This window comes from Lodderomyces elongisporus, chromosome 4 (genome assembly GCF_030384665.1).
Source record: "Lodderomyces elongisporus chromosome 4, complete sequence".
NCBI lineage: Eukaryota > Fungi > Ascomycota > Pichiomycetes > Serinales > Debaryomycetaceae > Lodderomyces > Lodderomyces elongisporus.
Genome location: NC_083676.1, coordinates 744,538 through 769,433, shown reverse-complemented (window position 1 = coordinate 769,433; position 24,896 = coordinate 744,538). Strand labels below are relative to the sequence as shown.

At 40.5% G+C, this 24,896-nt stretch overlaps 12 protein-coding genes across 12 annotated transcripts; 9 read left to right on the top strand and 3 right to left on the bottom strand. All coding sequences in view use genetic code 12, as the record gives it.

Moving 5' to 3' along the window:
* Positions 1-56: 56 nt before the first annotated feature.
* Positions 57-1,439, top strand: PVL30_003434 (uncharacterized protein; the record flags this gene model as incomplete). The annotated part of the gene is made up of 2 exons (XM_061119474.1): positions 57-740; positions 1,008-1,439. 2 exons carry the CDS (start codon positions 57-59, stop codon positions 1,437-1,439), a joined length of 1,116 nt encoding a protein of 371 aa, XP_060975457.1.
* A 144-nt stretch (positions 1,440-1,583) lies between these two features.
* Positions 1,584-2,341, top strand: PVL30_003433 (uncharacterized protein; the record flags this gene model as incomplete). Its single annotated transcript, XM_061119473.1, has 2 exons — positions 1,584-1,909; positions 2,002-2,341. The coding sequence occupies 2 exons, from the start codon at positions 1,584-1,586 to the stop codon at positions 2,339-2,341; spliced, it is 666 nt and encodes a 221-aa protein (XP_060975456.1).
* Positions 2,342-3,426: 1,085 nt separating this feature from the next.
* PVL30_003432 (uncharacterized protein) lies at positions 3,427-4,809 on the top strand (the record flags this gene model as incomplete). The annotated part of the gene is made up of 2 exons (XM_061119472.1): positions 3,427-4,110; positions 4,378-4,809. 2 exons carry the CDS (start codon positions 3,427-3,429, stop codon positions 4,807-4,809), a joined length of 1,116 nt encoding a protein of 371 aa, XP_060975455.1.
* Positions 4,810-4,953: 144 nt separating this feature from the next.
* PVL30_003431 (uncharacterized protein) lies at positions 4,954-6,613 on the top strand (the record flags this gene model as incomplete). The annotated part of the gene is made up of 3 exons (XM_061119471.1): positions 4,954-5,279; positions 5,372-5,675; positions 6,587-6,613. 3 exons carry the CDS (start codon positions 4,954-4,956, stop codon positions 6,611-6,613), a joined length of 657 nt encoding a protein of 218 aa, XP_060975454.1.
* Positions 6,614-6,796: 183 nt separating this feature from the next.
* PVL30_003430 (uncharacterized protein) lies at positions 6,797-8,179 on the top strand (the record flags this gene model as incomplete). The annotated part of the gene is made up of 2 exons (XM_061119470.1): positions 6,797-7,480; positions 7,748-8,179. 2 exons carry the CDS (start codon positions 6,797-6,799, stop codon positions 8,177-8,179), a joined length of 1,116 nt encoding a protein of 371 aa, XP_060975453.1.
* Positions 8,180-8,323: 144 nt separating this feature from the next.
* PVL30_003429 (uncharacterized protein) lies at positions 8,324-9,081 on the top strand (the record flags this gene model as incomplete). Its single annotated transcript, XM_061119469.1, has 2 exons — positions 8,324-8,649; positions 8,742-9,081. The coding sequence occupies 2 exons, from the start codon at positions 8,324-8,326 to the stop codon at positions 9,079-9,081; spliced, it is 666 nt and encodes a 221-aa protein (XP_060975452.1).
* Positions 9,082-10,154: 1,073 nt separating this feature from the next.
* PVL30_003428 (uncharacterized protein) lies at positions 10,155-12,285 on the top strand (the record flags this gene model as incomplete). Its single annotated transcript, XM_061119468.1, has 3 exons — positions 10,155-11,339; positions 11,377-11,509; positions 12,044-12,285. 3 exons carry the CDS (start codon positions 10,155-10,157, stop codon positions 12,283-12,285), a joined length of 1,560 nt encoding a protein of 519 aa, XP_060975451.1.
* Positions 12,286-12,354: 69 nt separating this feature from the next.
* Positions 12,355-13,016, bottom strand: PVL30_003427 (uncharacterized protein; the record flags this gene model as incomplete). Its single annotated transcript, XM_001525988.2, has 2 exons — positions 12,355-12,853; positions 13,009-13,016. The coding sequence occupies 2 exons, from the start codon at positions 13,014-13,016 to the stop codon at positions 12,355-12,357; spliced, it is 507 nt and encodes a 168-aa protein (XP_001526038.2).
* Positions 13,017-13,817: 801 nt separating this feature from the next.
* Positions 13,818-15,023, bottom strand: RPT6 (26S proteasome regulatory subunit 8; the record flags this gene model as incomplete). Its single annotated transcript, XM_001525987.2, has 1 exon — positions 13,818-15,023. One exon carries the CDS (start codon positions 15,021-15,023, stop codon positions 13,818-13,820), a length of 1,206 nt encoding a protein of 401 aa, XP_001526037.1.
* A 2,203-nt stretch (positions 15,024-17,226) lies between these two features.
* PVL30_003425 (uncharacterized protein) lies at positions 17,227-20,868 on the top strand (the record flags this gene model as incomplete). The annotated part of the gene is made up of 1 exon (XM_001525986.2): positions 17,227-20,868. The coding sequence occupies one exon, from the start codon at positions 17,227-17,229 to the stop codon at positions 20,866-20,868; it is 3,642 nt and encodes a 1,213-aa protein (XP_001526036.2).
* A 432-nt stretch (positions 20,869-21,300) lies between these two features.
* Positions 21,301-22,851, bottom strand: PVL30_003424 (uncharacterized protein; the record flags this gene model as incomplete). The annotated part of the gene is made up of 1 exon (XM_001525985.2): positions 21,301-22,851. The coding sequence occupies one exon, from the start codon at positions 22,849-22,851 to the stop codon at positions 21,301-21,303; it is 1,551 nt and encodes a 516-aa protein (XP_001526035.2).
* Positions 22,852-23,626: 775 nt separating this feature from the next.
* PVL30_003423 (uncharacterized protein) lies at positions 23,627-24,298 on the top strand (the record flags this gene model as incomplete). The annotated part of the gene is made up of 1 exon (XM_001525984.2): positions 23,627-24,298. One exon carries the CDS (start codon positions 23,627-23,629, stop codon positions 24,296-24,298), a length of 672 nt encoding a protein of 223 aa, XP_001526034.2.
* Positions 24,299-24,896: the final 598 nt, after the last annotated feature.

Here is a 24,896-nt window from a genome sequence, read left to right as displayed (position 1 = left end):
TACAGTTTAAACGAGTCAGACTTTACCAGTTAGTTTACTTAATTAAATCTTAAACAATGTCATTTTTCAAAAACGCTTTTAACACCTCCCCCAAGTCAAAGGGGGAAAAACCAGCCGAACGCAAGGTTCGGTTTCAACTTCCCGGAGAACCTGTACCCCAATCAACCAAGCAGGTTTTCCAAAACCTCAAATCAACTTTGGCGAAGGGATTCAAACCTTCGCAAGCACCTGGGAAATCACCCTCAGGTGCACCACTGCTGGAAACACCAGTTAAAAAGCTTACCAAGAAAGAGGCCGAAAGGTTTCTTCTTGTAGAGGGAATACACAAAAGTATTGCCGACTGCCTCAGGAGAACCTGGAAGTACGACGAAACTTTCAGTGTTTTTCTTAGGCACCAAGAATACACAACCAATATCGAGTCCTACCATGCAAAGCTGTTTCAAAGAGTAAGAAAGCTGTGGGGATGCCTGGAATCCACCTATTTACAGTCATTTGCGTCCATGGAAGACTCCATAACAAAAATAGGCAGCACCGCCTACAAATCTACAGATGGAAAATTTCTCATCTACAAGATTTCAGACGAACACTCCCAAGACATCAGGAGAGAGCTTCCCAGAATGGGAAGCCACTACAAAGAGGCATCATTGATACTTCCCCACTTCCAACTCTTGAAAATGAATTTTGGAGGGGAGGAAACTATCTATGCAGTAAGTCCGGCATACGAGCACCAAGCAACTGAGGTATATTACTTGGGCACACAAGAAACAAGCCCGAAAAACACATATACCTCAAACACATACACATTTACAGACACAAACACAGACACAAACACAAACACAAACACAAACACAAACACAAACACCACACGCACATACAATTACGTGACACGCAGGAACAAACAAGCATGTGACATGGGCGAACCCAGACCCACCTTCGCAACACTTTGCACCAACTCCGTTGTCCATAAGTCCTCATTTCTGAGGCCATTATACCACCCCATTGACCAGGGCTGTCCAACAGGCAATGTCCGCTTCCCCTTACTTACCAAAGAACGCGAGGACATCCTTCACAAATTGCAAAGGGACACGACCCATCTTATAGCCAGAAACAAAACAGGCTATAAGCTTCTAGTTGGGGTGGAGAGAAAAGTGGGTAGTCGACCAGGAATCCAAGTTCGGATTGTCGACTACCACAGGACATACACCAGGGAGAGGGGGTTTAGAAGGTTTTTTAGGTTTGGCAGAGCAAATGTCAAAACACCAGAAGAATACGCTGCTTGGTTGATTAAGACTTTAGATCAGCACATTGAGGTTATCGAGGGGGAACTACATCTAGAAAAGTTCAAAATCAAAACACTACCCCCAACTACCAGCTTCACTCGCTACATAAAGAACATAAAAGCGAGGATCAAAAGTCTAATGCTGGTCTCAACCAAGTAATAAAAGGGAAAAAAACAAAAAACAAAAAAAAAAAAAAAAAAACAAAAACAGACGGACAAAAAAAAAGCACGTTACTGTCACTGGTGCTATTTCTGATGTTACCTCTGTTGCTGCTTCACGGATGACTATATCACAAACCCAACCATGATCCCAAAGCAGGGGAGCCCACCGACCTCTGCTACCGTTTCCCATAGCCTACCACAACATTGCACTAGTGTAGCTGCCGACTCACACATTTATTCTGAACTTGGCAGATCCTGCGACAAAATGGCGCCTTTGTCGTATGATCTTGTACGGGGGACGAAAAATGTGGAGGATGCATATGCACTAGGGGTATCAACAAGGCACAGCGGGATCATATTATCACAGGTTGGGTTGTGTAAGTCACCGTGCAAGTTGTTTCAGATGGTGCAGAAGAAAAGCTTGTGGAATCTGCTTCCGGGGTTTGTTAATGTTGCATCAAAATCATTGTTTGCTCGTGTTGGAATAGCACCACTACTACTACCACCACTAATATTTATCATATTTATCATATTTATTATATCCAACATATTTATTATAGTGTGTGCTATCCGACGTCGACCAAACTCAAACTATGCCATTCAAACTTGTCAGAAATGTTTTTGGTGTTATTCCTGGTGTTTTTTCCTGGTTGTGTCACTGGTTGCGTTGCTGATGGTGTTGCTGGTTGTGTTGCTGATGTTATGTCTGGTTGTGTTGCTGATGTTATGTCTGGTTGTGTTGCTGGTGTTATGTCTGGTGGTGTTACTGATGTTATGTCTGGTGGTGTTGCTGATGGTGTTGCTGATGTTATGTCTGGTGGTGTTGCTGATGGTGTTGCTGATGTTATGTTTGGTGGTGTTGCTGTTCCTGCTATTAATCTTTGCACTTTTTTTTTCTAATATTAACACACTTTTCTGTTTATGTAAACACTCTGCTATTTGTAATTGAACCATTCTTCTATTTCGCATTCAGCCTACAAAATTGAACGTTCTGTATATTTCGCGCAATCGCTGTCATTGCAAACTAGAGTATCTCGGGTTGGAGTATGTGTATGTATACGCGCACGTGAGCTGCTGTGAACGAGTTAACCTCAGATACACGTAATATACACGTAAGATGGACGCGCGCGGGTGCGTGTGTACTTTACAAAAAACTTTACAAAAAAACACTACAGTGGGCAGCAGCAGTGATAGGAGCCAGATTCTCCCTATGTTCTGGAAGTGGCGCATTTTTGTAGAACTGACATAGGATCCAGCCTGGGGTTCAACCTAGGGCTCAACCTGGGATCCGGCCTATATGATGTAAATGTATGGGGCGGGGAAAGAGGGAGGGAGTAGCTGAGCCCACAATTTTCCCGTAAATTCGCACCAGACTCGCAGGAATAATCAACACACACAAACAATTTTCGACGGATTGCTGTCAAACCTGCAATGAGTCGAGGATTGTTTGTGGAGATAGGATGCATTGCAGGATGTATAAGGCTGTGGGTAATGTTGAGCCAACATGCATCCAAACACACAATTCATCCACTCTGGTTGTCCACTTTCTGCTACAGCCACATACTATTGGCAGCACCCATTTGGCAGCACCCATTTGGCAGCACCCATTTGGTTTTTTGTTATGACGCGTTTGGTAGCACATACAATTGCACACACACTGCTGGGCTACCAGAAGGGACTTTCCGCCCTTCTGTTCCCCCCTCACTTCCTCGCGGGTTTTGCAACCACAATGTATATGGCATAACACAATTTACTTGTTAATCTCCAACTACAAGGCGTGGCGAGAGGGCTACTTGGTGTAGTATAAATATCCACAAACAAAACCCTTGTGACCTCAAACCTTTTTTTACACTTTTCTTTTTCTTCTTTTCCTTCTTCTTCTTCTTCTTCTTTCGCCAGAAGTAAACCCACAACCAAAGTCTCACTTAGTACAGTTTAAACGAGTCAGACTTTACCAGTTAGTTTACTTAATTAAATCTTAAACAATGTCATTTTTCAAAAACGCTTTTAACACCTCCCCCAAGTCAAAGGGGGAAAAACCAGCCGAACGCAAGGTTCGGTTTCAACTTCCCGGAGAACCTGTACCCCAATCAACCAAGCAGGTTTTCCAAAACCTCAAATCAACTTTGGCGAAGGGATTCAAACCTTCGCAAGCACCTGGGAAATCACCCTCAGGTGCACCACTGCTGGAAACACCAGTTAAAAAGCTTACCAAGAAAGAGGCCGAAAGGTTTCTTCTTGTAGAGGGAATACACAAAAGTATTGCCGACTGCCTCAGGAGAACCTGGAAGTACGACGAAACTTTCAGTGTTTTTCTTAGGCACCAAGAATACACAACCAATATCGAGTCCTACCATGCAAAGCTGTTTCAAAGAGTAAGAAAGCTGTGGGGATGCCTGGAATCCACCTATTTACAGTCATTTGCGTCCATGGAAGACTCCATAACAAAAATAGGCAGCACCGCCTACAAATCTACAGATGGAAAATTTCTCATCTACAAGATTTCAGACGAACACTCCCAAGACATCAGGAGAGAGCTTCCCAGAATGGGAAGCCACTACAAAGAGGCATCATTGATACTTCCCCACTTCCAACTCTTGAAAATGAATTTTGGAGGGGAGGAAACTATCTATGCAGTAAGTCCGGCATACGAGCACCAAGCAACTGAGGTATATTACTTGGGCACACAAGAAACAAGCCCGAAAAACACATATACCTCAAACACATACACATTTACAGACACAAACACAGACACAAACACAAACACAAACACAAACACAAACACAAACACCACACGCACATACAATTACGTGACACGCAGGAACAAACAAGCATGTGACATGGGCGAACCCAGACCCACCTTCGCAACACTTTGCACCAACTCCGTTGTCCATAAGTCCTCATTTCTGAGGCCATTATACCACCCCATTGACCAGGGCTGTCCAACAGGCAATGTCCGCTTCCCCTTACTTACCAAAGAACGCGAGGACATCCTTCACAAATTGCAAAGGGACACGACCCATCTTATAGCCAGAAACAAAACAGGCTATAAGCTTCTAGTTGGGGTGGAGAGAAAAGTGGGTAGTCGACCAGGAATCCAAGTTCGGATTGTCGACTACCACAGGACATACACCAGGGAGAGGGGGTTTAGAAGGTTTTTTAGGTTTGGCAGAGCAAATGTCAAAACACCAGAAGAATACGCTGCTTGGTTGATTAAGACTTTAGATCAGCACATTGAGGTTATCGAGGGGGAACTACATCTAGAAAAGTTCAAAATCAAAACACTACCCCCAACTACCAGCTTCACTCGCTACATAAAGAACATAAAAGCGAGGATCAAAAGTCTAATGCTGGTCTCAACCAAGTAATAAAAGGGAAAAAAACAAAAAACAAAAAAAAAAAAAAAAAAACAAAAACAGACGGACAAAAAAAAAGCACGTTACTGTCACTGGTGCTATTTCTGATGTTACCTCTGTTGCTGCTTCACGGATGACTATATCACAAACCCAACCATGATCCCAAAGCAGGGGAGCCCACCGACCTCTGCTACCGTTTCCCATAGCCTACCACAACATTGCACTAGTGTAGCTGCCGACTCACACATTTATTCTGAACTTGGCAGATCCTGCGACAAAATGGCGCCTTTGTCGTATGATCTTGTACGGGGGACGAAAAATGTGGAGGATGCATATGCACTAGGGGTATCAACAAGGCACAGCGGGATCATATTATCACAGGTTGGGTTGTGTAAGTCACCGTGCAAGTTGTTTCAGATGGTGCAGAAGAAAAGCTTGTGGAATCTGCTTCCGGGGTTTGTTAATGTTGCATCAAAATCATTGTTTGCTCGTGTTGGAATAGCACCACTACTACTACCACCACTAATATTTATCATATTTATCATATTTATTATATCCAACATATTTATTATAGTGTGTGCTATCCGACGTCGACCAAACTCAAACTATGCCATTCAAACTTGTCAGAAATGTTTTTGGTGTTATTCCTGGTGTTTTTTCCTGGTTGTGTCACTGGTTGCGTTGCTGATGGTGTTGCTGGTTGTGTTGCTGATGTTATGTCTGGTTGTGTTGCTGATGTTATGTCTGGTTGTGTTGCTGGTGTTATGTCTGGTGGTGTTACTGATGTTATGTCTGGTGGTGTTGCTGATGGTGTTGCTGATGTTATGTCTGGTGGTGTTGCTGATGGTGTTGCTGATGTTATGTTTGGTGGTGTTGCTGTTCCTGCTATTAATCTTTGCACTTTTTTTTTCTAATATTAACACACTTTTCTGTTTATGTAAACACTCTGCTATTTGTAATTGAACCATTCTTCTATTTCGCATTCAGCCTACAAAATTGAACGTTCTGTATATTTCGCGCAATCGCTGTCATTGCAAACTAGAGTATCTCGGGTTGGAGTATGTGTATGTATACGCGCACGTGAGCTGCTGTGAACGAGTTAACCTCAGATACACGTAATATACACGTAAGATGGACGCGCGCGGGTGCGTGTGTACTTTACAAAAAACTTTACAAAAAAACACTACAGTGGGCAGCAGCAGTGATAGGAGCCAGATTCTCCCTATGTTCTGGAAGTGGCGCATTTTTGTAGAACTGACATAGGATCCAGCCTGGGGTTCAACCTAGGGCTCAACCTGGGATCCGGCCTATATGATGTAAATGTATGGGGCGGGGAAAGAGGGAGGGAGTAGCTGAGCCCACAATTTTCCCGTAAATTCGCACCAGACTCGCAGGAATAATCAACACACACAAACAATTTTCGACGGATTGCTGTCAAACCTGCAATGAGTCGAGGATTGTTTGTGGAGATAGGATGCATTGCAGGATGTATAAGGCTGTGGGTAATGTTGAGCCAACATGCATCCAAACACACAATTCATCCACTCTGGTTGTCCACTTTCTGCTACAGCCACATACTATTGGCAGCACCCATTTGGCAGCACCCATTTGGCAGCACCCATTTGGTTTTTTGTTATGACGCGTTTGGTAGCACATACAATTGCACACACACTGCTGGGCTACCAGAAGGGACTTTCCGCCCTTCTGTTCCCCCCTCACTTCCTCGCGGGTTTTGCAACCACAATGTATATGGCATAACACAATTTACTTGTTAATCTCCAACTACAAGGCGTGGCGAGAGGGCTACTTGGTGTAGTATAAATATCCACAAACAAAACCCTTGTGACCTCAAACCTTTTTTTACACTTTTCTTTTTCTTCTTTTCCTTCTTCTTCTTCTTCTTCTTTCGCCAGAAGTAAACCCACAACCAAAGTCTCACTTAGTACAGTTTAAACGAGTCAGACTTTACCAGTTAGTTTACTTAATTAAATCTTAAACAATGTCATTTTTCAAAAACGCTTTTAACACCTCCCCCAAGTCAAAGGGGGAAAAACCAGCCGAACGCAAGGTTCGGTTTCAACTTCCCGGAGAACCTGTACCCCAATCAACCAAGCAGGTTTTCCAAAACCTCAAATCAACTTTGGCGAAGGGATTCAAACCTTCGCAAGCACCTGGGAAATCACCCTCAGGTGCACCACTGCTGGAAACACCAGTTAAAAAGCTTACCAAGAAAGAGGCCGAAAGGTTTCTTCTTGTAGAGGGAATACACAAAAGTATTGCCGACTGCCTCAGGAGAACCTGGAAGTACGACGAAACTTTCAGTGTTTTTCTTAGGCACCAAGAATACACAACCAATATCGAGTCCTACCATGCAAAGCTGTTTCAAAGAGTAAGAAAGCTGTGGGGATGCCTGGAATCCACCTATTTACAGTCATTTGCGTCCATGGAAGACTCCATAACAAAAATAGGCAGCACCGCCTACAAATCTACAGATGGAAAATTTCTCATCTACAAGATTTCAGACGAACACTCCCAAGACATCAGGAGAGAGCTTCCCAGAATGGGAAGCCACTACAAAGAGGCATCATTGATACTTCCCCACTTCCAACTCTTGAAAATGAATTTTGGAGGGGAGGAAACTATCTATGCAGTAAGTCCGGCATACGAGCACCAAGCAACTGAGGTATATTACTTGGGCACACAAGAAACAAGCCCGAAAAACACATATACCTCAAACACATACACATTTACAGACACAAACACAGACACAAACACAAACACAAACACAAACACAAACACAAACACCACACGCACATACAATTACGTGACACGCAGGAACAAACAAGCATGTGACATGGGCGAACCCAGACCCACCTTCGCAACACTTTGCACCAACTCCGTTGTCCATAAGTCCTCATTTCTGAGGCCATTATACCACCCCATTGACCAGGGCTGTCCAACAGGCAATGTCCGCTTCCCCTTACTTACCAAAGAACGCGAGGACATCCTTCACAAATTGCAAAGGGACACGACCCATCTTATAGCCAGAAACAAAACAGGCTATAAGCTTCTAGTTGGGGTGGAGAGAAAAGTGGGTAGTCGACCAGGAATCCAAGTTCGGATTGTCGACTACCACAGGACATACACCAGGGAGAGGGGGTTTAGAAGGTTTTTTAGGTTTGGCAGAGCAAATGTCAAAACACCAGAAGAATACGCTGCTTGGTTGATTAAGACTTTAGATCAGCACATTGAGGTTATCGAGGGGGAACTACATCTAGAAAAGTTCAAAATCAAAACACTACCCCCAACTACCAGCTTCACTCGCTACATAAAGAACATAAAAGCGAGGATCAAAAGTCTAATGCTGGTCTCAACCAAGTAATAAAAGGGAAAAAAACAAAAAACAAAAAAAAAAAAAAAAAAACAAAAACAGACGGACAAAAAAAAAGCACGTTACTGTCACTGGTGCTATTTCTGATGTTACCTCTGTTGCTGCTTCACGGATGACTATATCACAAACCCAACCATGATCCCAAAGCAGGGGAGCCCACCGACCTCTGCTACCGTTTCCCATAGCCTACCACAACATTGCACTAGTGTAGCTGCCGACTCACACATTTATTCTGAACTTGGCAGATCCTGCGACAAAATGGCGCCTTTGTCGTATGATCTTGTACGGGGGACGAAAAATGTGGAGGATGCATATGCACTAGGGGTATCAACAAGGCACAGCGGGATCATATTATCACAGGTTGGGTTGTGTAAGTCACCGTGCAAGTTGTTTCAGATGGTGCAGAAGAAAAGCTTGTGGAATCTGCTTCCGGGGTTTGTTAATGTTGCATCAAAATCATTGTTTGCTCGTGTTGGAATAGCACCACTACTACTACCACCACTAATATTTATCATATTTATCATATTTATTATATCCAACATATTTATTATAGTGTGTGCTATCCGACGTCGACCAAACTCAAACTATGCCATTCAAACTTGTCAGAAATGTTTTTGGTGTTATTCCTGGTGTTTTTTCCTGGTTGTGTCACTGGTTGCGTTGCTGATGGTGTTGCTGGTTGTGTTGCTGATGTTATGTCTGGTTGTGTTGCTGATGTTATGTCTGGTTGTGTTGCTGGTGTTATGTCTGGTGGTGTTACTGATGTTATGTCTGGTGGTGTTGCTGATGGTGTTGCTGATGTTATGTCTGGTGGTGTTGCTGATGGTGTTGCTGATGTTATGTTTGGTGGTGTTGCTGTTCCTGCTATTAATCTTTGCACTTTTTTTTTCTAATATTAACACACTTTTCTGTTTATGTAAACACTCTGCTATTTGTAATTGAACCATTCTTCTATTTCGCATTCAGCCTACAAAATTGAACGTTCTGTATATTTCGCGCAATCGCTGTCATTGCAAACTAGAGTATCTCGGGTTGGAGTATGTGTATGTATACGCGCACGTGAGCTGCTGTGAACGAGTTAACCTCAGATACACGTAATATACACGTAAGATGGACGCGCGCGGGTGCGTGTGTACTTTACAAAAAACTTTACAAAAAAACACTACAGTGGGCAGCAGCAGTGATAGGAGCCAGATTCTCCCTATGTTCTGGAAGTGGCGCATTTTTGTAGAACTGACATAGGATCCAGCCTGGGGTTCAACCTAGGGCTCAACCTGGGATCCGGCCTATATGATGTAAATGTATGGGGCGGGGAAAGAGGGAGGGAGTAGCTGAGCCCACAATTTTCCCGTAAATTCGCACCAGACTCGCAGGAATAATCAACACACACAAACAATTTTCGACGGATTGCTGTCAAACCTGCAATGAGTCGAGGATTGTTTGTGGAGATAGGATGCATTGCAGGATGTATAAGGCTGTGGGTAATGTTGAGCCAACATGCATCCAAACACACAATTCATCCACTCTGGTTGTCCACTTTCTGCTACAGCCACATACTATTGGCAGCACCCATTTGGCAGCACCCATTTGGCAGCACCCATTTGGTTTTTTGTTATGACGCGTTTGGTAGCACATACAATTGCACACACACTGCTGGGCTACCAGAAGGGACTTTCCGCCCTTCTGTTCCCCCCTCACTTCCTCGCGGGTTTTGCAACCACAATGTATATGGCATAACACAATTTACTTGTTAATCTCCAACTACAAGGCGTGGCGAGAGGGCTACTTGGTGTAGTATAAATATCCACAAACAAAACCCTTGTGACCTCAAACCTTTTTTTACACTTTTCTTTTTCTTCTTCTTCTTTCTTTTACCAGAATTAAACACACCACCAAGCCTTACTCGACAACATTAACCAGATTTTACAATCAATAATTTAGTAAGACTACAATTTAAAAATTAACAATGCCCTTTTTTAATAAATGTTTTCAAAACGTCTTTGCAAAGGATTCCAAACCTTTTTACTTTTCCAAAAAACTTGGATCTCAACTGCCTGTCCAAGAATCTATAATTCCAGAAGAGGCCGAAAGGTTTCTCATTGCTGAAGGTGTTAGACGCTCCACAATTGCCGGTAAGAAAAGACCGTGCAAAAGAGGTGATGTTTGCAAAGTGTCCTTGCTGTTCCAGGGGTTCAGGACAAAATTCAAATCGTTCAACCCAAAGATGTTCCAATGGATGAAATGGTTGCAGCAAGTAAACGACACCGATTTTATACAATCGTTTGTTTCGAAGCAACATTCTGTGGTTAGAATTGGTGAGTCTGCATTTACATCTGCTGATAAAAAGTATCTCATCTACAGAGTTTCAAAGGAACACTTTGAAGAAATTGAAAGTGAAGTTGCAAATTCAACTACTCTCTGGGAAGAAGATTTAGTTTTGCCTCCATATCTTCATCTTTTTAGTATGAAGGTCTATGATGAGGACAGGTACTATACTATAAGCCCTGTTCTTGACAACAAGGCTGATAGGGAGTACCCTTCGGAACAAGACACAAACAGCGCTAACTACACAAACAGCGCTAATTACACAAACAACACTAGTTACACAAACAACACCAATTACACAAACAACACAAACAACACAAACAACGCTAACAACGCTAACAACACCAACAACACCAACAACACAAACAACGCTAACAACACCAACAACACCAACAACGCTAACAACACCAACAACGCTAACAACACCAACAACACCAACAACACCAACAACACCAACAACACCAACACCAACAACACCAACAACAACACCAACAACACCAACACCAACAACACCAACAACACCAACAACACCAACAACACCAACAACAACAACAACAACAACAACAACAACAACAACAACAACAACACCAACAACACCCACAACACCAACAACACCAATGATGCTAACTACATAAGTGATTTCATTTCTACACGAAACACTTGCTATATCAATGAAGCTTTGTCTACTGCGCATTGTTCCCGCACGTCGTGGCAACACATATACTGTATTGACCAAGATAGTATAATGGGCACTATCGGAATTCCAATGCTTGCCGAGGAGAGGGAGAATCTACTCTTAAAGCTTTCACAACAAACAAAACATCTTGTAGCTCAAAAGAAAACAAACTACAAGCTTGTTATAGGAATTGTCTTTAATGAGAAAATTCGACCAAAAATCCAAGTTTGGTTTGACGCCCACCACCGAATTTATAAGGGAGAGGGCAGGATTAAGACTCTCTTCAGGTTTGGCAAAGAAAAGGTCAGAACACCTGAAGAGTATGCTTCATGGTTGCTAGAAAGTTTAGATCAACACATTGAGGTTATCGAGGGGGAACTACATCCAGAAAACTTTGAAATCACGACACCACCCCTAAGTACCAGCCTCACTTGCTTCCTAAATAGCATTAAAGCGAGTTTCAAAAAGGTTTTTAAACTCTTTTTGAATATATCCAAGGCTCTGCGAATTGCAGAACTTGGACAAAGCTTAATTAATGCTAAAAATAAAAAACGAAAAAAACCAGAAAAACAAAAAAAACCAAAAAAACGAAAAAAAAGAAAAAAAAGAAAAAAAAAACACGAAAAAAAAAGGGATTAAGACCGAAGTTAAAAGACACCTTGATCCTGATGCTATTCCAGATGCTATTCATCTTATTGATCCTGATGCTGTTCCTAAAGCTATTTCTGATGTTACCTCTGTTGCTGCTTCACGGATGACTATATCACAAACCCAACCATGATCCCAAAGCAGGGGGAGCCCACCGACCTCTGCTACCGTTTCCCATAGCCTACCACAACATTGCACTAGTGTAGCTGCTGACTCACACATTTATTCTGAACTTGGCAGATCCTGCGACAAAATGGCGCCTTTTTCGTATGATCTTGTACGGGGGACGAAAAATGTGGAGGACGCATATGCACTAGGGGTATCAACAAGGCACAGCGGGATCATAGAATCACAGGTTGAGTTGTATAAGTCACCGTGCAAGTTGTTTCAGATGGTGCAGAAGAAGAGCTTGCGGAATCAGCTCTCGGGGTTTAATTTTGCTACATAATAATCATTGTTTGCTCGTGGTGGAATAGCTTTACTACCACTACTACTACTGCTACCACCACCACTACTATTAATATTCATCATAGAAATCATAGAAATCATAGAAATCATAGAAATCATAGAAATCATAGAAATCATAGAAATCATAGAAATCATAGAAATCATAGAAATCATAGAAATCATAGAAATCATAGAAATCATAGAAATCATAGAAATCATAGAAATCATAGAAATCATAGAAATCATAGAAATCATAGAAATCATAGAAATCATAGAAATCATAGAAATCATAGAAATCATAGAAATCATAGAAATCATAGAAATCATAGAAGTCATAGAAATCATAGAAGTCATAGAAATTATAGAAATTATAGAAATTATAGAAATTATAGAAATTATAGAAATTATAGAAATTATAGAAATTATAGAAATTATAGAAATCATAGAAATTATAGAAATTATAGAAATTATAGAAATTATAGAAATTATAGAAATCATAGAAATCATAGAAATTATAGAAATTATAGAAATTATAGAAATTATAGAAATCATATTTGGCATAGTGTGTGCTATCCAGTGTCGACCAAACTCAAAGCATGCGCTTCAAAGTTGTCAAAAATTTTACTGGTGTTATTTCTGGTGGTGTTGCTGATGCTGATGCTGTTCCTGCTATTGCTGTTCCTAATATTGCTGCTGCTGCTCCATGGCCAACTATATCACAAACCCGGCCATGATCCCCAAGAAGGAGAGCTCACCAAAAAGTGTGCCCGTGTTCAAACACCACAAAGGGCCCTGCTACTACTTATCTTATCCGTCACTGGCACGCACACACTTTTGGTATCTCCCATTGCACCTGCATCTACACTCGTTTAACATATACAGCTTTCACTCGTTTTCAGGAATACATCATGGTGAGGGACTCAGTGAGTTTTGCTACTAATATATGCACTTTTCTTTCTAATATTAACACACCTTTCTGTTTTTGTATACACTCTGCTATTTGTAATTGAACCATTCTTCTATTTCGCACTCAGTGTCACAGTGCGACACACACTGGACGCTCTGTGCCCTCGCTTCCATTTAGTGAATATTTGAAAAATATTGCACGACATGGGGATTTTGAAACTTCAAACAAGATGAGTTAATATAAATAGGAAAGAGAAGTGGTAAAGTAAACTTATCACTATTATATAGAAACATCGATAAAATATAGAATTTAGACGGTCAACTACATTGAACACAAATCACTAGGTGAACGTGCAGAGTGTATACTCTCACGATTCTCCTTACTAGTGACTTTGTATGAGACAATTTACTCTCTTAACTTATGAGCATTGAGACCTTTTTAGGTGCAAAAATTGACAATTACACTTAATTGGAATATAGCCTATCAAGTCACGAACTCAAACCGCTGGTATCGGTGAGCTACTAGCTCAAATTGATGCTCAGCAGTCGTACACTTGTCACTTGTGACTGTGCTATGCGACAACCCTGCTCTCGTCTTTCTCTACACTCTTGTATGACACAAGCTACCTACTTGAACAACTTTTGAAGTGAAACTGTACCCTCATCATTCTTGGACATCACCTTCGCCACTGCCAATTCGAAATCTTCCTGCGTAACGTGTATCCTTCTCTCTCTGAGCGCGTACATACCAGCCTCAGTACAAACACCCTTGACGTCGGCACCTGAACATCCATTCATCTTTTCCGCAATTTTTTTCAAATTGATCCCTCTAGTCAAGTTCATCGACCTTGAGTGAATTCTCAAGATGTCTGTTCTAGCTTGCAAAGTAGGGGCAGGAAACTCGATTTTTCTATCGATTCTTCCTGGACGCAAAAGAGCCGGATCCAAAATATCTAGCCTGTTCGTAGCCATAATGATCTTAATATCTTTTGAGCTCTCAAACCCATCTAATTGATTCAACAACTCCAACATAGTTCTCTGAACTTCAGAGTCTCCTCCAGACGAGCCTTCCACCCTTGAAGACCCAATAGAATCAATCTCGTCCATAAAAATAATCGATGGAGCATGCTCTCTTGCCATAACGAACAACTCCCTCACCATCCTAGAACCCTCACCAATATACTTTTGTACCAACTCTGACCCTGAAACACGAATGAATTTACAATCAGTGTGGTGGGCCACTGCTCGTGCCAACAAGGTCTTTCCAGTTCCCGGTGGACCGTACAAAATGACACCCTTGGGCTGTGCTATTCCCAAACTTGAGAATAATTCTGGATACTTGACTGGTAATTCAATGACTTCTTTGATCTCCTTGATCTGCTTGTCCAATCCTCCCACCATATCATAAGTGGAATCAGGAACCTTTTCCACCATCATCAAGGATACCAATGGGTCGACTTTATTGGGCAAAATCTTGTACAAATCATGGCTATCAGCTTTGAGGCACACTCTTATCGACGGAGTCAATTTCTTGATGTCAACGTCTTTCGTGACATTGACGATGTATTTTCCTTCAGGATGGATCTTGACCAAGACTTTCTTTGTACCCATTACTTTAATTACCTCGCCAACATACGAGCCGGGTTCTTGAAGCAACCTCAACTCATCCTTTAACTGCCTTACGCTATTGTTAAGCTTATTACGTTGCGCTTCAAGTCTGCGTAGATTCTGAGTGGTTTGTTGTATTTCAATTTCGGTGTCTTGAATCTGTTGTTCGAAATATGGACGAATTCCGCTCTCGTGGGTATATGGTTTATCAACCGCAGTAGACATTATCAACTTGGTTTAGAACAAAAAAACGAAATCAAAAAAAAAAAAGAGTTTAATAATTCAAAAATGTTGTTGTAATAAAAATGTGAGGTACTTGATAGTTTTATTCTATGAATAAATGGTCTTTTGGTTTCCAGATCCCACCTTTTTTTTTTTTTGCTTTGGGTACCTGCTGCTGACACTAATTGCCATCCACTTCAGGTTCTCTGTTGAATGCTGAAAAGAGAAATCAATCTGCACACCGCTACCATGTGAAATTTGTTCTCTAGCAAGGACTGAAAGGGACACTACCAACACGGAACCAAACCAAACCAAACCAAACCAAACCAAACCAAACCAAACCAAACCAAACCAAACCAAACCAAACCAAACCAAACCAAACCAAACCAAACCAAACTCAATCAAACCCAATCAAACCCAATCAAACCCAATCAAACCCAATCAAACCCAATCAAACCCAATCAAACCCAATCAAACCCAATCACACTCCAAAAAGCTCCCACAAACTCCACCCCATCTTCATTACCACATTACCGTTCAATCGAATCGTTTTATTTATTATTTCAAACATTTAATTAACGCTGTTCTTACTAATATCTAATATTATTGTCTAATCAGACGAACGGGGTTTCTTATAAGATATTTTTTATTTTGTACAGTCATGACTATTTGAAAAGTTAAAGAAAAAAAAAAAAAAGAAATTAGAAGAAATTAAGAAGAGGCAAACAGAAAAGAGTTACACTGTGACTTAAATTTGTATGGAGACAACAATTAAATCATGAAATTTAGACAATTGACGTTTTATTTAGTGTTTGCCTGTTCAATAGCTCAAGCTTTCCAGCTTTATTGTAAGTGTCAATGTAACGAGAAAACAATTATCAATACGATTGACCAATGCAAAAGTTGCACTAAGGAATATTGTCTACTGAAAGATTCCAAATTATGCGAAGTAGAGCTGAAAGAAAAAATAAACGCTAATGATGTAGAGGCTGATCAGGACATAATCATCAGTTGCTATCAAATTGAATCACTAAAAGACGAGCTAATAATATACTCGTTTATAATCACGGTGTTGGGTTTGTTAGCATGGATACTTTATTCTACAAGTGCATGGCGTACAAGTGGACTTACATAGTAAATGGAAAAACAAAGACAGCAATAAGAAACAGCAAAGGGAGCGGTAGCATTAGGAGTTATACAATATTAAAGCAAGACATTTTTTTATTTTTTTATTTTTTTTTTTTTCTAAGAGGAGATGTTGGAATGTGTATACAGTGATCAAGTTTAATTCCATTCAGTCGAGCTCAACTTAACAAACTCAACTATTTGGGCCAGTTGATTTCAAATACAAAGATAAGTTAGCATTTTCTTTCTCTTGAAAAGATGTTGTTGCCTTATCTATATTTGGATGATGATTTTGGTTAAAGTAAAAACAGTATGTCTTTTCAAAAAAATGAAGGACAGGTTTTGGAGTTAGTTACTTTAGATAGGGGGAGTAGTATATGCGTATATCGTGATTTTCTATAAAATCGACTGGTAATAAAATACAACTGGATAAAAATAGACTGCTTTTTTTTGCTATGGTTGGCTGGGTTAATTACCTGCTAATAAAAAGTTTCAACCTAAAATTGTTGTTACACGAGTAGTTGTATAGTACCATTAGTGATAATGATGGTAGCAGGGTAATTTGTAAAGTTAGTATCTACCAAGTAACATTAGTAATAGAGTGTAAGAGTGTAAGAGTGTAAGAGTGCAGGAGTGTAAAAAAGAAAAAAGAAAAAAGAAAAAAAAAAGGTAAAAGATTTTCAAAGAGCAAATTGCAAAGCGCGACTACTAAGCAGCGACAGCAGCTGCGGTACTAAAGCAAAAAACAAAAGAGCAGAGTGAATATAATATTGGTTGTGTGAAGTAGCGAAACAGAGAAACAGAGAAACAGAGAAACAGAGAAAGGTGAAAAAAATTTTATACACAAATTTAAACCAGAATCTACTACAACTGAGTTCTTCCTTTTCTTGAAACCAAGGTCTACACCCCCCCTCTACTCAACACTTAAACAAATATATAGTTCTTATTGTCATAAGTGATAATTGGACACACACTCATACACACACACACGCATATATATATATATATATATATATATACTTATACTTATATTTATATTTATATCTATATATCAAGCACAAATTAGAGAATAACGGGTGAAATGTCAGGGAATGGCGTTTCTGAGAAATCAGATCAACAGACAAGTAGTGTCAAAATTGATGATGCCCCAGCAAAGGATCTTCAGCATCAATCTCAGACACCAGCATCAGCACAAACGCAACCCAGTAAGGGGTCAGAAGTGAGTGAGGCTTCTGCTTCTGCTCCTGCTGCTTCTGCTCCTTCTCCTGCTGTTACACCATCATCAAAAGCAGCAACTCCAGTAGCTAAGCCAGCAACTGGTGGGCAACAAGCAAAGAATGCTCATAATTCGGTCCCACAATCACATTTGAACCAAGCAGAACAAAACCATTCAGATTATAATCAATACTCTGGTGCCTACTACCAATATAACCCAAACTACAATGCTAATTATAACGGTACCTATTCAAACTACAAGAACCATTACAATGGCGGTGCCGGTGGTGGTAGTGGTAGTGGTAATCATAAACAGTACTCAGGCAACAATAGGCAAGGTGGTGGTAGTGGCAACTCATCGAGGTACAACAACAACAACAGCAACAATAATAATAACAACAACAGCAATAACACCAACGCTGCAGGTAATAGTAACAATGCTCAAGGAGGACCAGCACACAGGAAACAGTACAATAACAGCAATCACCATCAAAAGAATATGAATCACGGCAACCACAACTTGGCGCCCGGACAGCAATTACCACAAGGCCAATATGTAAATTACAATTATGGAGCAGCAGCAGCACCACAATACTACCAGTTTGGTGGCTTTTACCCACCCGTTTATGTTCAACCTTTGCAATACACAGCAGCAGCTCAATCGTATGCCACCCCTGGATCAGGCGGAGCCACGCCACAACACCAACACCAGCGTACATCAAGCCACTCTTCTAGCCCTAAAGTTACATTGACGACCAAGGATGGCAAACCTGTGGATTTGGAAGAGAAGAAGAGACAAACGGCATCATCGACTCCAGTTGCTTCTCCTCTCCAGAAAAATGCGTCACCTGTGCCTTCCTCCACCAAAGTTGCTGTCGAATCTAGTAAGAGCCCAGTAGTTAAAGAAGCATCTCTTTCAACACCAGCATCAAATGCAACTACAACTACAACTACAACTACAACTGCAACTACCAGTACAGCTACCAAGTCAGATGCCGACAACGCATCCAATACCAAGACTCTGGCCAACCTTTCAGCTGCTGAGGAGTTTAAGAGACGTATTAGAGAAAGGGCTGCTGCAAATGCTGCAAAGAAGAAGCAGCAAGAAGAACAGAGCTCAGGACAAAAGACGGAGTCTGGTTCAAAGCAAGAGAAACCAGACGAAGATGCAAAGAAAGATACAGTTGAAGAACCATCGCACCCAGCACAAGAGCCTGCTGCGAAGGATCAGACAGCAGTAGCAAAAGAAACCAAGGAAGAAACAAAACCCGAAACCACTATAGAAACTACTCCGGAAGTAAAGACGCTGACTGAACAAAAATTAGAGTCGCCAAAACCAGTTGAGAAACCAGAGGCTGCTGAACCTACTGTTAAGCCAACAGAGCAAAAATCAGAAGAGTTGAACAAGACGGATGAGCATACAGCCGAGCCAGCAGAGAAAGAGCTTCAAGCAACAACCAAGCCTGCAGAGTCTGCAGAGTCCGCAGAGAAACCAAAGGAACAAACAAAAGAGCAAAAAGAAGAAAACGTCGACGTTAACGTTAACGACAACGACAACGACAACGACGACGACGAAGAAGACGAAGACGAAGAAGACGAAACCGAAGCTGGAGAACCAGTTCAAGAATTGTCTATTACTCAGTTCCTTGAGAGGTTGAACCAGGCCACTCCGATCGATAACATTTTGGCAGTTGAGTATCCTCAAAACATTAATGGTGTGGATAAGACTAAGCAACTTCCAAGCAAGAAATACAGATATGATCCACAGTTTTTGATTCAATTCCGCGACGTTGTGCAGTATTCGATTGATGCAGATTTCAAAACTCGCTATGAATATTTGGATGTTGGAGCACAACAAGGAATGAGACGTCAAGGATCTGCACGCGAAGGATCGTTGCGCGGTCTTGGTGCTGGCGGAATGAGACAAGGCAGTGGATTGCCATCAAGATACAGTGGTCCACAAGGCAAAGGAGGCTTACCAAGTGCATACGACAGTAGCAGACAAAATTCAAGAAGTGGTTCAAAGAGAAGGGGTGTTTCCACAAGAGATAAATCAATCAGAAAAGGTCCTTCAACAAGACGTGGAGGAAGAGGTGAAATGCGCGAAAAGACTGAAGAAGAGTTGGCCAAAGAACAGAAGCCAGTAGAAGAGGTTAAGCCATTAGAGAAATCTGCCAATAGATGGATTCCAAAATCTAGACAACAAAAGACCGAGGTACGTTATGCTGAAGATGGTAGTGTCATCTTGGAGAAGGAGGATGTCGAGAGAAAGATTAAGTCTCTTTTGAACAAATTGACTTTGGAGATGTTCACTGAAATCACAGATGAGATCTTGGATATCACAAAGCAATCCAGGTGGGAAAAAGACGCTTCTACTATTAAGCAAACCATTTCCTTGACATTTGCTAAAGCTTGTGATGAGCCATACTGGTCAGAGATGTACGCCAAATTCTGTGCCAAGATGACGCAAAATATTTTACCTGAAATTACAGACGAGACAAGCACATTGAAGGACGGATCACACCCAGCAGGTGGAGCCTTGGCTAGAAGGGTTTTGCTTTCCACGTGTCAAGTAGAATACGAAAAGGGTTGGATTGACAAATTACCCACCAACGAAGATGGATCTCCTATTGAACCTGAGATGATGAGTGATGAATATTATGCCATGGCAGCTGCTAAACGTAGAGGTTTGGGTTTGGTCAAGTTCATTGGTCATTTGTACAACTTGAACATGTTGAACGATCAAATTATCTATGTGTGTCTCAGAGATCAATGTAGCAACACCACCGACCCATCGGAGGACCGTATTGAGAATTTGGCGCAGTTGATTAAAACGGTTGGTCCAAAGATGGACAGCAATGAGAGAACTAGAGGTATGTTGACGGGTGTGTTTGAGAGTATTAAACAGATTTTGGAGAAGGCTCAATTGAGCTCGAGAATCAAGTTTATGTTGATGGACATTCAAGATTTGAAAGCGGCTCGCTGGCAAAGTGGTAAAGCAGAAGCCCAACCAACTACTATAGGAGCTATCCATAGAGATGCTGAGATGTCGAGGTTGAAACAAGAACAAGAAAAGAGGAAACGTGGACCTGGACCATCAGGCGGCTCGCTGCATTATGGTGGCAACAAAGCTGCACCATCCAGATCGGCGTCTAACTCGGACTTTTTTTCAAATTCTGGGTTTAAGAAATCGCCGTCGTTTGCTAGATCAAACTCAAGCTTGAGAGGAGGAAACTCAATTGATAGAGTTGACAGGAGTGATAGAAGTGAAAGAAACGCTCATTCTCCAGTGAGTTCTGGAAGTGATCTCCAAAGGGACTCTTCAAGGCGGTCCGAAAATCAACAAGTGAATAGATTTGCTGCATTAGACAATGATGATGAGGAAGAAGAGGAAGAAGAGGAAGAACAAGAAGAAGTCCATGATAATAATAATAATAATAATAATAATAATAGCGAAGACAAGCAAGAGGTGGGAGCCGAGGGCAAAGGAAAGAAAGAAGATATCTAAAATGAGAATGAATAAAATCATCACGGTATCAATGAAGAAGCAGAAGCCCAGTTTACAAAAGGTAGGAATTTCAAAACTGACACTTTTTTTTAAAAAAAAATAAGTTGTTTGTGAGAGATGGAAGAATTGTAACCTCGTGGAGTTTACCTATTTCTGAATAACAAGATTAAAGGAGCGAAAACAAATAAAAAGAAATAAAAACAAACAAACAAGAGAGATAAAAAAACAAGGCTGATGCAAGGCATCTCTTAGTATTTTGTCTTTTATTTTTATTTTTATTTTTATTTTCATTTTCATTTTTTCATTTTGTTCTTTTTTTTGCTGGTTTTCTTTTCATGTTTAAAATTGTGTAGACATTTCTAGTTACTTTATTATTGTGCATTAAATACTTATGTATAAAAAGAGTTTTTTACTGCGTTTGAATGGATGGATTCACGAGTAGCCAATTTCTACTTGCTCTATCTCCCGTGAGTCAAATGTAATCGTAGGTGAAGTAATTTGGATTTCCATATCGGGAAACAAGGAAACTTGAGGCTGGGCTTCAACTTTCGCCAACTCTGCCGCGTCATAATATATTTCAAGCTCGCCAACGTTCTTTGGTATAGCCCGATTCCTTTTGGAATGTTGAAAGTATTCACGAGCATGTAGGTAATGATTTCCCAAATTGGTCAGAATTGTTCCCTCCGAAACTATTAGATGGATGAGGTCATGAAGCGTGCGCGATAAAGTTTCCTGTGTTTCCTGTATGCTGATTTTGCACAATGATGTGAAAGTGCTTAGGATTCTGGGTGTTAAATCAAGATGCTCAAATGCAAACAAGATTAATCGCTTAAGTAATTGCTGCGGAGTATCGCCTTCTTTTAAAATCAAAAGAGATAGATAGATTGATCTTGTGATGCTTTGTTCAATTTGCAGCTGCACCAGCAGCAAATGCCGTGGTAGAAGCAAATACAAAGGATCTTGAAAGGTACTTGTATCACTGCTTTCCATGTCAATAAGCTCATCATCAGAGACCTCCATTTGTTGAATATACTCAGATATATCCCCTTTATATTTGCCAGATTCAATCGCCGACAGACCAACTGAAAGTCTTGCATGAGCGTGCTTCGAGCACCCTTCACGTAATGAGGCAAACAAAAAATCGTACAACTCATTCAAGTGTGTTTGGCCTCGAGTATGTGTCTTCAATACTAAATTCATTTCGGCACTTGTAATTTTGTGATCATGACCTGTTTTAAATGTATGGCTAACCCTTTCTATTGTGTTTATTGCAGCGCGTATATCGCCATTGACTGCGCGTACAATACCAAGTAATGCGTTATCCGAAAATTGAAGCTCGCCGGATTTTGATGTTTCAGCTTTTCCCAATTCTTCGCGGTCGTTGTTAGTGTTATTGTTGTTCCTACTTCTTCTGCTTCTTCTCTGATTTTCAAAATCAATAGCTGAATGTAGTACAGACAATAGTTCGTCGTCATGTAATCTTTGCAATGGAAATACTTGACATCTTGATAAAATAGCTTTTCGAATACGTCTCAGCGGAGTTTCAAGCGTTGTTGCGCCAATCAATACAATTTTTCCGTCCTCCACAAATGGCAATAACCAATCCTGTTGAACTTTGCTTAGCCTATGAATTTCATCAATGAACACAACAAGTTGCTCTTGGCAGTCGTTCACCAAATTTTTGATGTTTTCCGTAGTCAAAGTTGTTGCCGATAATTCAATTATGTTTGACGTGGCATAGCCACAGCTTTTCGCTACTAGTCTCGCTAAAGTGGTTTTCCCACTTCCCGGTGGGCCAATGAGAAGCATAGATGGCAAATACCCCATACGGATGTAATTCGCAAAGATTCCTTCCTCTTCATTGAGTAAATGCCTCTGACCTACATAATTTGCCAATGTATTTGGTCTTACTGCTTCAGAGAGTGAAAGTTCCAAACCATTATCTGCCACTTGTGTTGAAACCGTTTCCTCCTCAATAGTCATCACATGTGCCAATGAACTTAAAGAAATTAAGGAATAGATGATATATCAAAAGCAAAAAGGTGTAGGGACAAATTTAATCTCCTTGCTGTGAATCTCATTGAGTAGCGAAAAATGGACCTAGTTGTATTGTAATTGTTTCTTCTTCTCTTTTTTTTTTTTTTTTCAAATATTGGTTCGTTTTTTTTTTGCCTTTTTTTTGTCTTTCTTTTGATCCGCGGGATCTTTGAGTTCGTAGCTCTGTTCTTCTTCCGCACTTTTCACATAGGTTTCCTGAATCGCCCACAATGCTTTCCCCCACCATACTTTATATCCTCACCTAATCTTTTCACAATTTTAACAATTTTATTTCATCAATCTATTAGCGCATCAATTCGTTTATCCATCTATACACCTATACACCTATACACCTATACACCTATACACCTATACACCTATACACCTATACACCTATACACCTATACACCTATACACCTATACACCTATACACCTATACACCTATACACCTATACACCTATACACCTATACACCTATACACCTATACACCTATACACCTATACACCTATACACCTATACACCTATACACCTATACACCTATACACCTATACACCTATACACCTATACACCTATACACCTATACACCTATACACCTATACACCTATACACCTATACACCTATACACCTATACACCTATACACCTATACACCTATACACCTATCAACTTGCCAAAATTTCAACTAGTTGGTCAAGATCACAGACGTAGTATTTATCATTGAATATGTCCGCAGTTGCAAAGTTAACGATACCAGAGTCTTCATACAACTTAGCTTCGTATAATCTACTGTCTCCCAAATCTAAATCCCAACTCCTAATCTATTTAATCAAACTTACCCATGGTGCCTCCGTGTCACTCATAATTGCTTATGCTGTGGGGTTCCTAATCCTCAAACCATTATTGGAGCAGACTGCTAGTCGAAGATTAGACTTGCTCGAATGTGTGCGTGGAAATCTTCGTGAATTTTATTTGAAGGCAATCACCAAGATCAACTATGTCCCCATAGTTGCAATCAGGCGCCAGAACAAGCTTTTAGCGGATGCTGCTGTTCAAACCGAATCAACGGGAAGCAAAGAAGAGGGTGAACGCGACCCATTGATGCAAAACGAACTACACTCACGCTTAAAGAAAATAGCCACTTTTCTTCAAGATAGTGTCAGAAGCTATTCTATGGAAGGAATGAGCAATTACAGAAGTATAAACTATTCGATTAAGGATTTCCAAAACAAGGCCGATTTGGTATACTTCAATGAGGATGACTTTTTCCTTCAAGATAACGTATCCAGTATTTCAAACAGACCAGCTGGAACAAAGACAAGGAAAAAAAACATCGTAGTGGAAACCAAGAATGAGATTAGAAGCATAAAAGGGTTGTTTATGAGCGGCCAGATATAAGAAGCACGCATTTGTGACATTTAAATGACAATATTGTTAATTAAAAATAACAGCACTAGTAGTAGTAGTAATAGTAGTAGTGATTGTTGTTGTTGTTGTTGTTTTGTCGATGGTGTTAGTGTCGATAACGGCGTTTAATAAGAGAAATCTATTTTTGAATAACATTCACAGACTATTCAAATGACCAAGAGTGAGAACAGAATATCATTAATACTGAAAATAAGAATAATAATAATAATAATAACAATAATAAAGAAGTAGGCAAATGGACAAATATAAAAAAATTTTCCTCAATAGTGACCAATTTACGACTTCAAACTCTCAAACCTTGACTTATTAGAAACCATTGTATTAGAGGCATTTGTAAATTGATCGTCTCCGTGTTTCCATTACCTCTAACGCTGTGTATGAAATTATTTATCGTTTTTTATTTTTCTTTGAGTATTGATCTTGCACGCGCTTCTTACGAAACAGCTTAAATACTACAGCATTCACACTTCTCTCAATACTAAAGTCATTGTAAAAAATAAAAATCTTAGCAAAACAAACCAATTCAAACCAAACCAAACCAAACCAAATTAAGATAAACCGGAAGAAC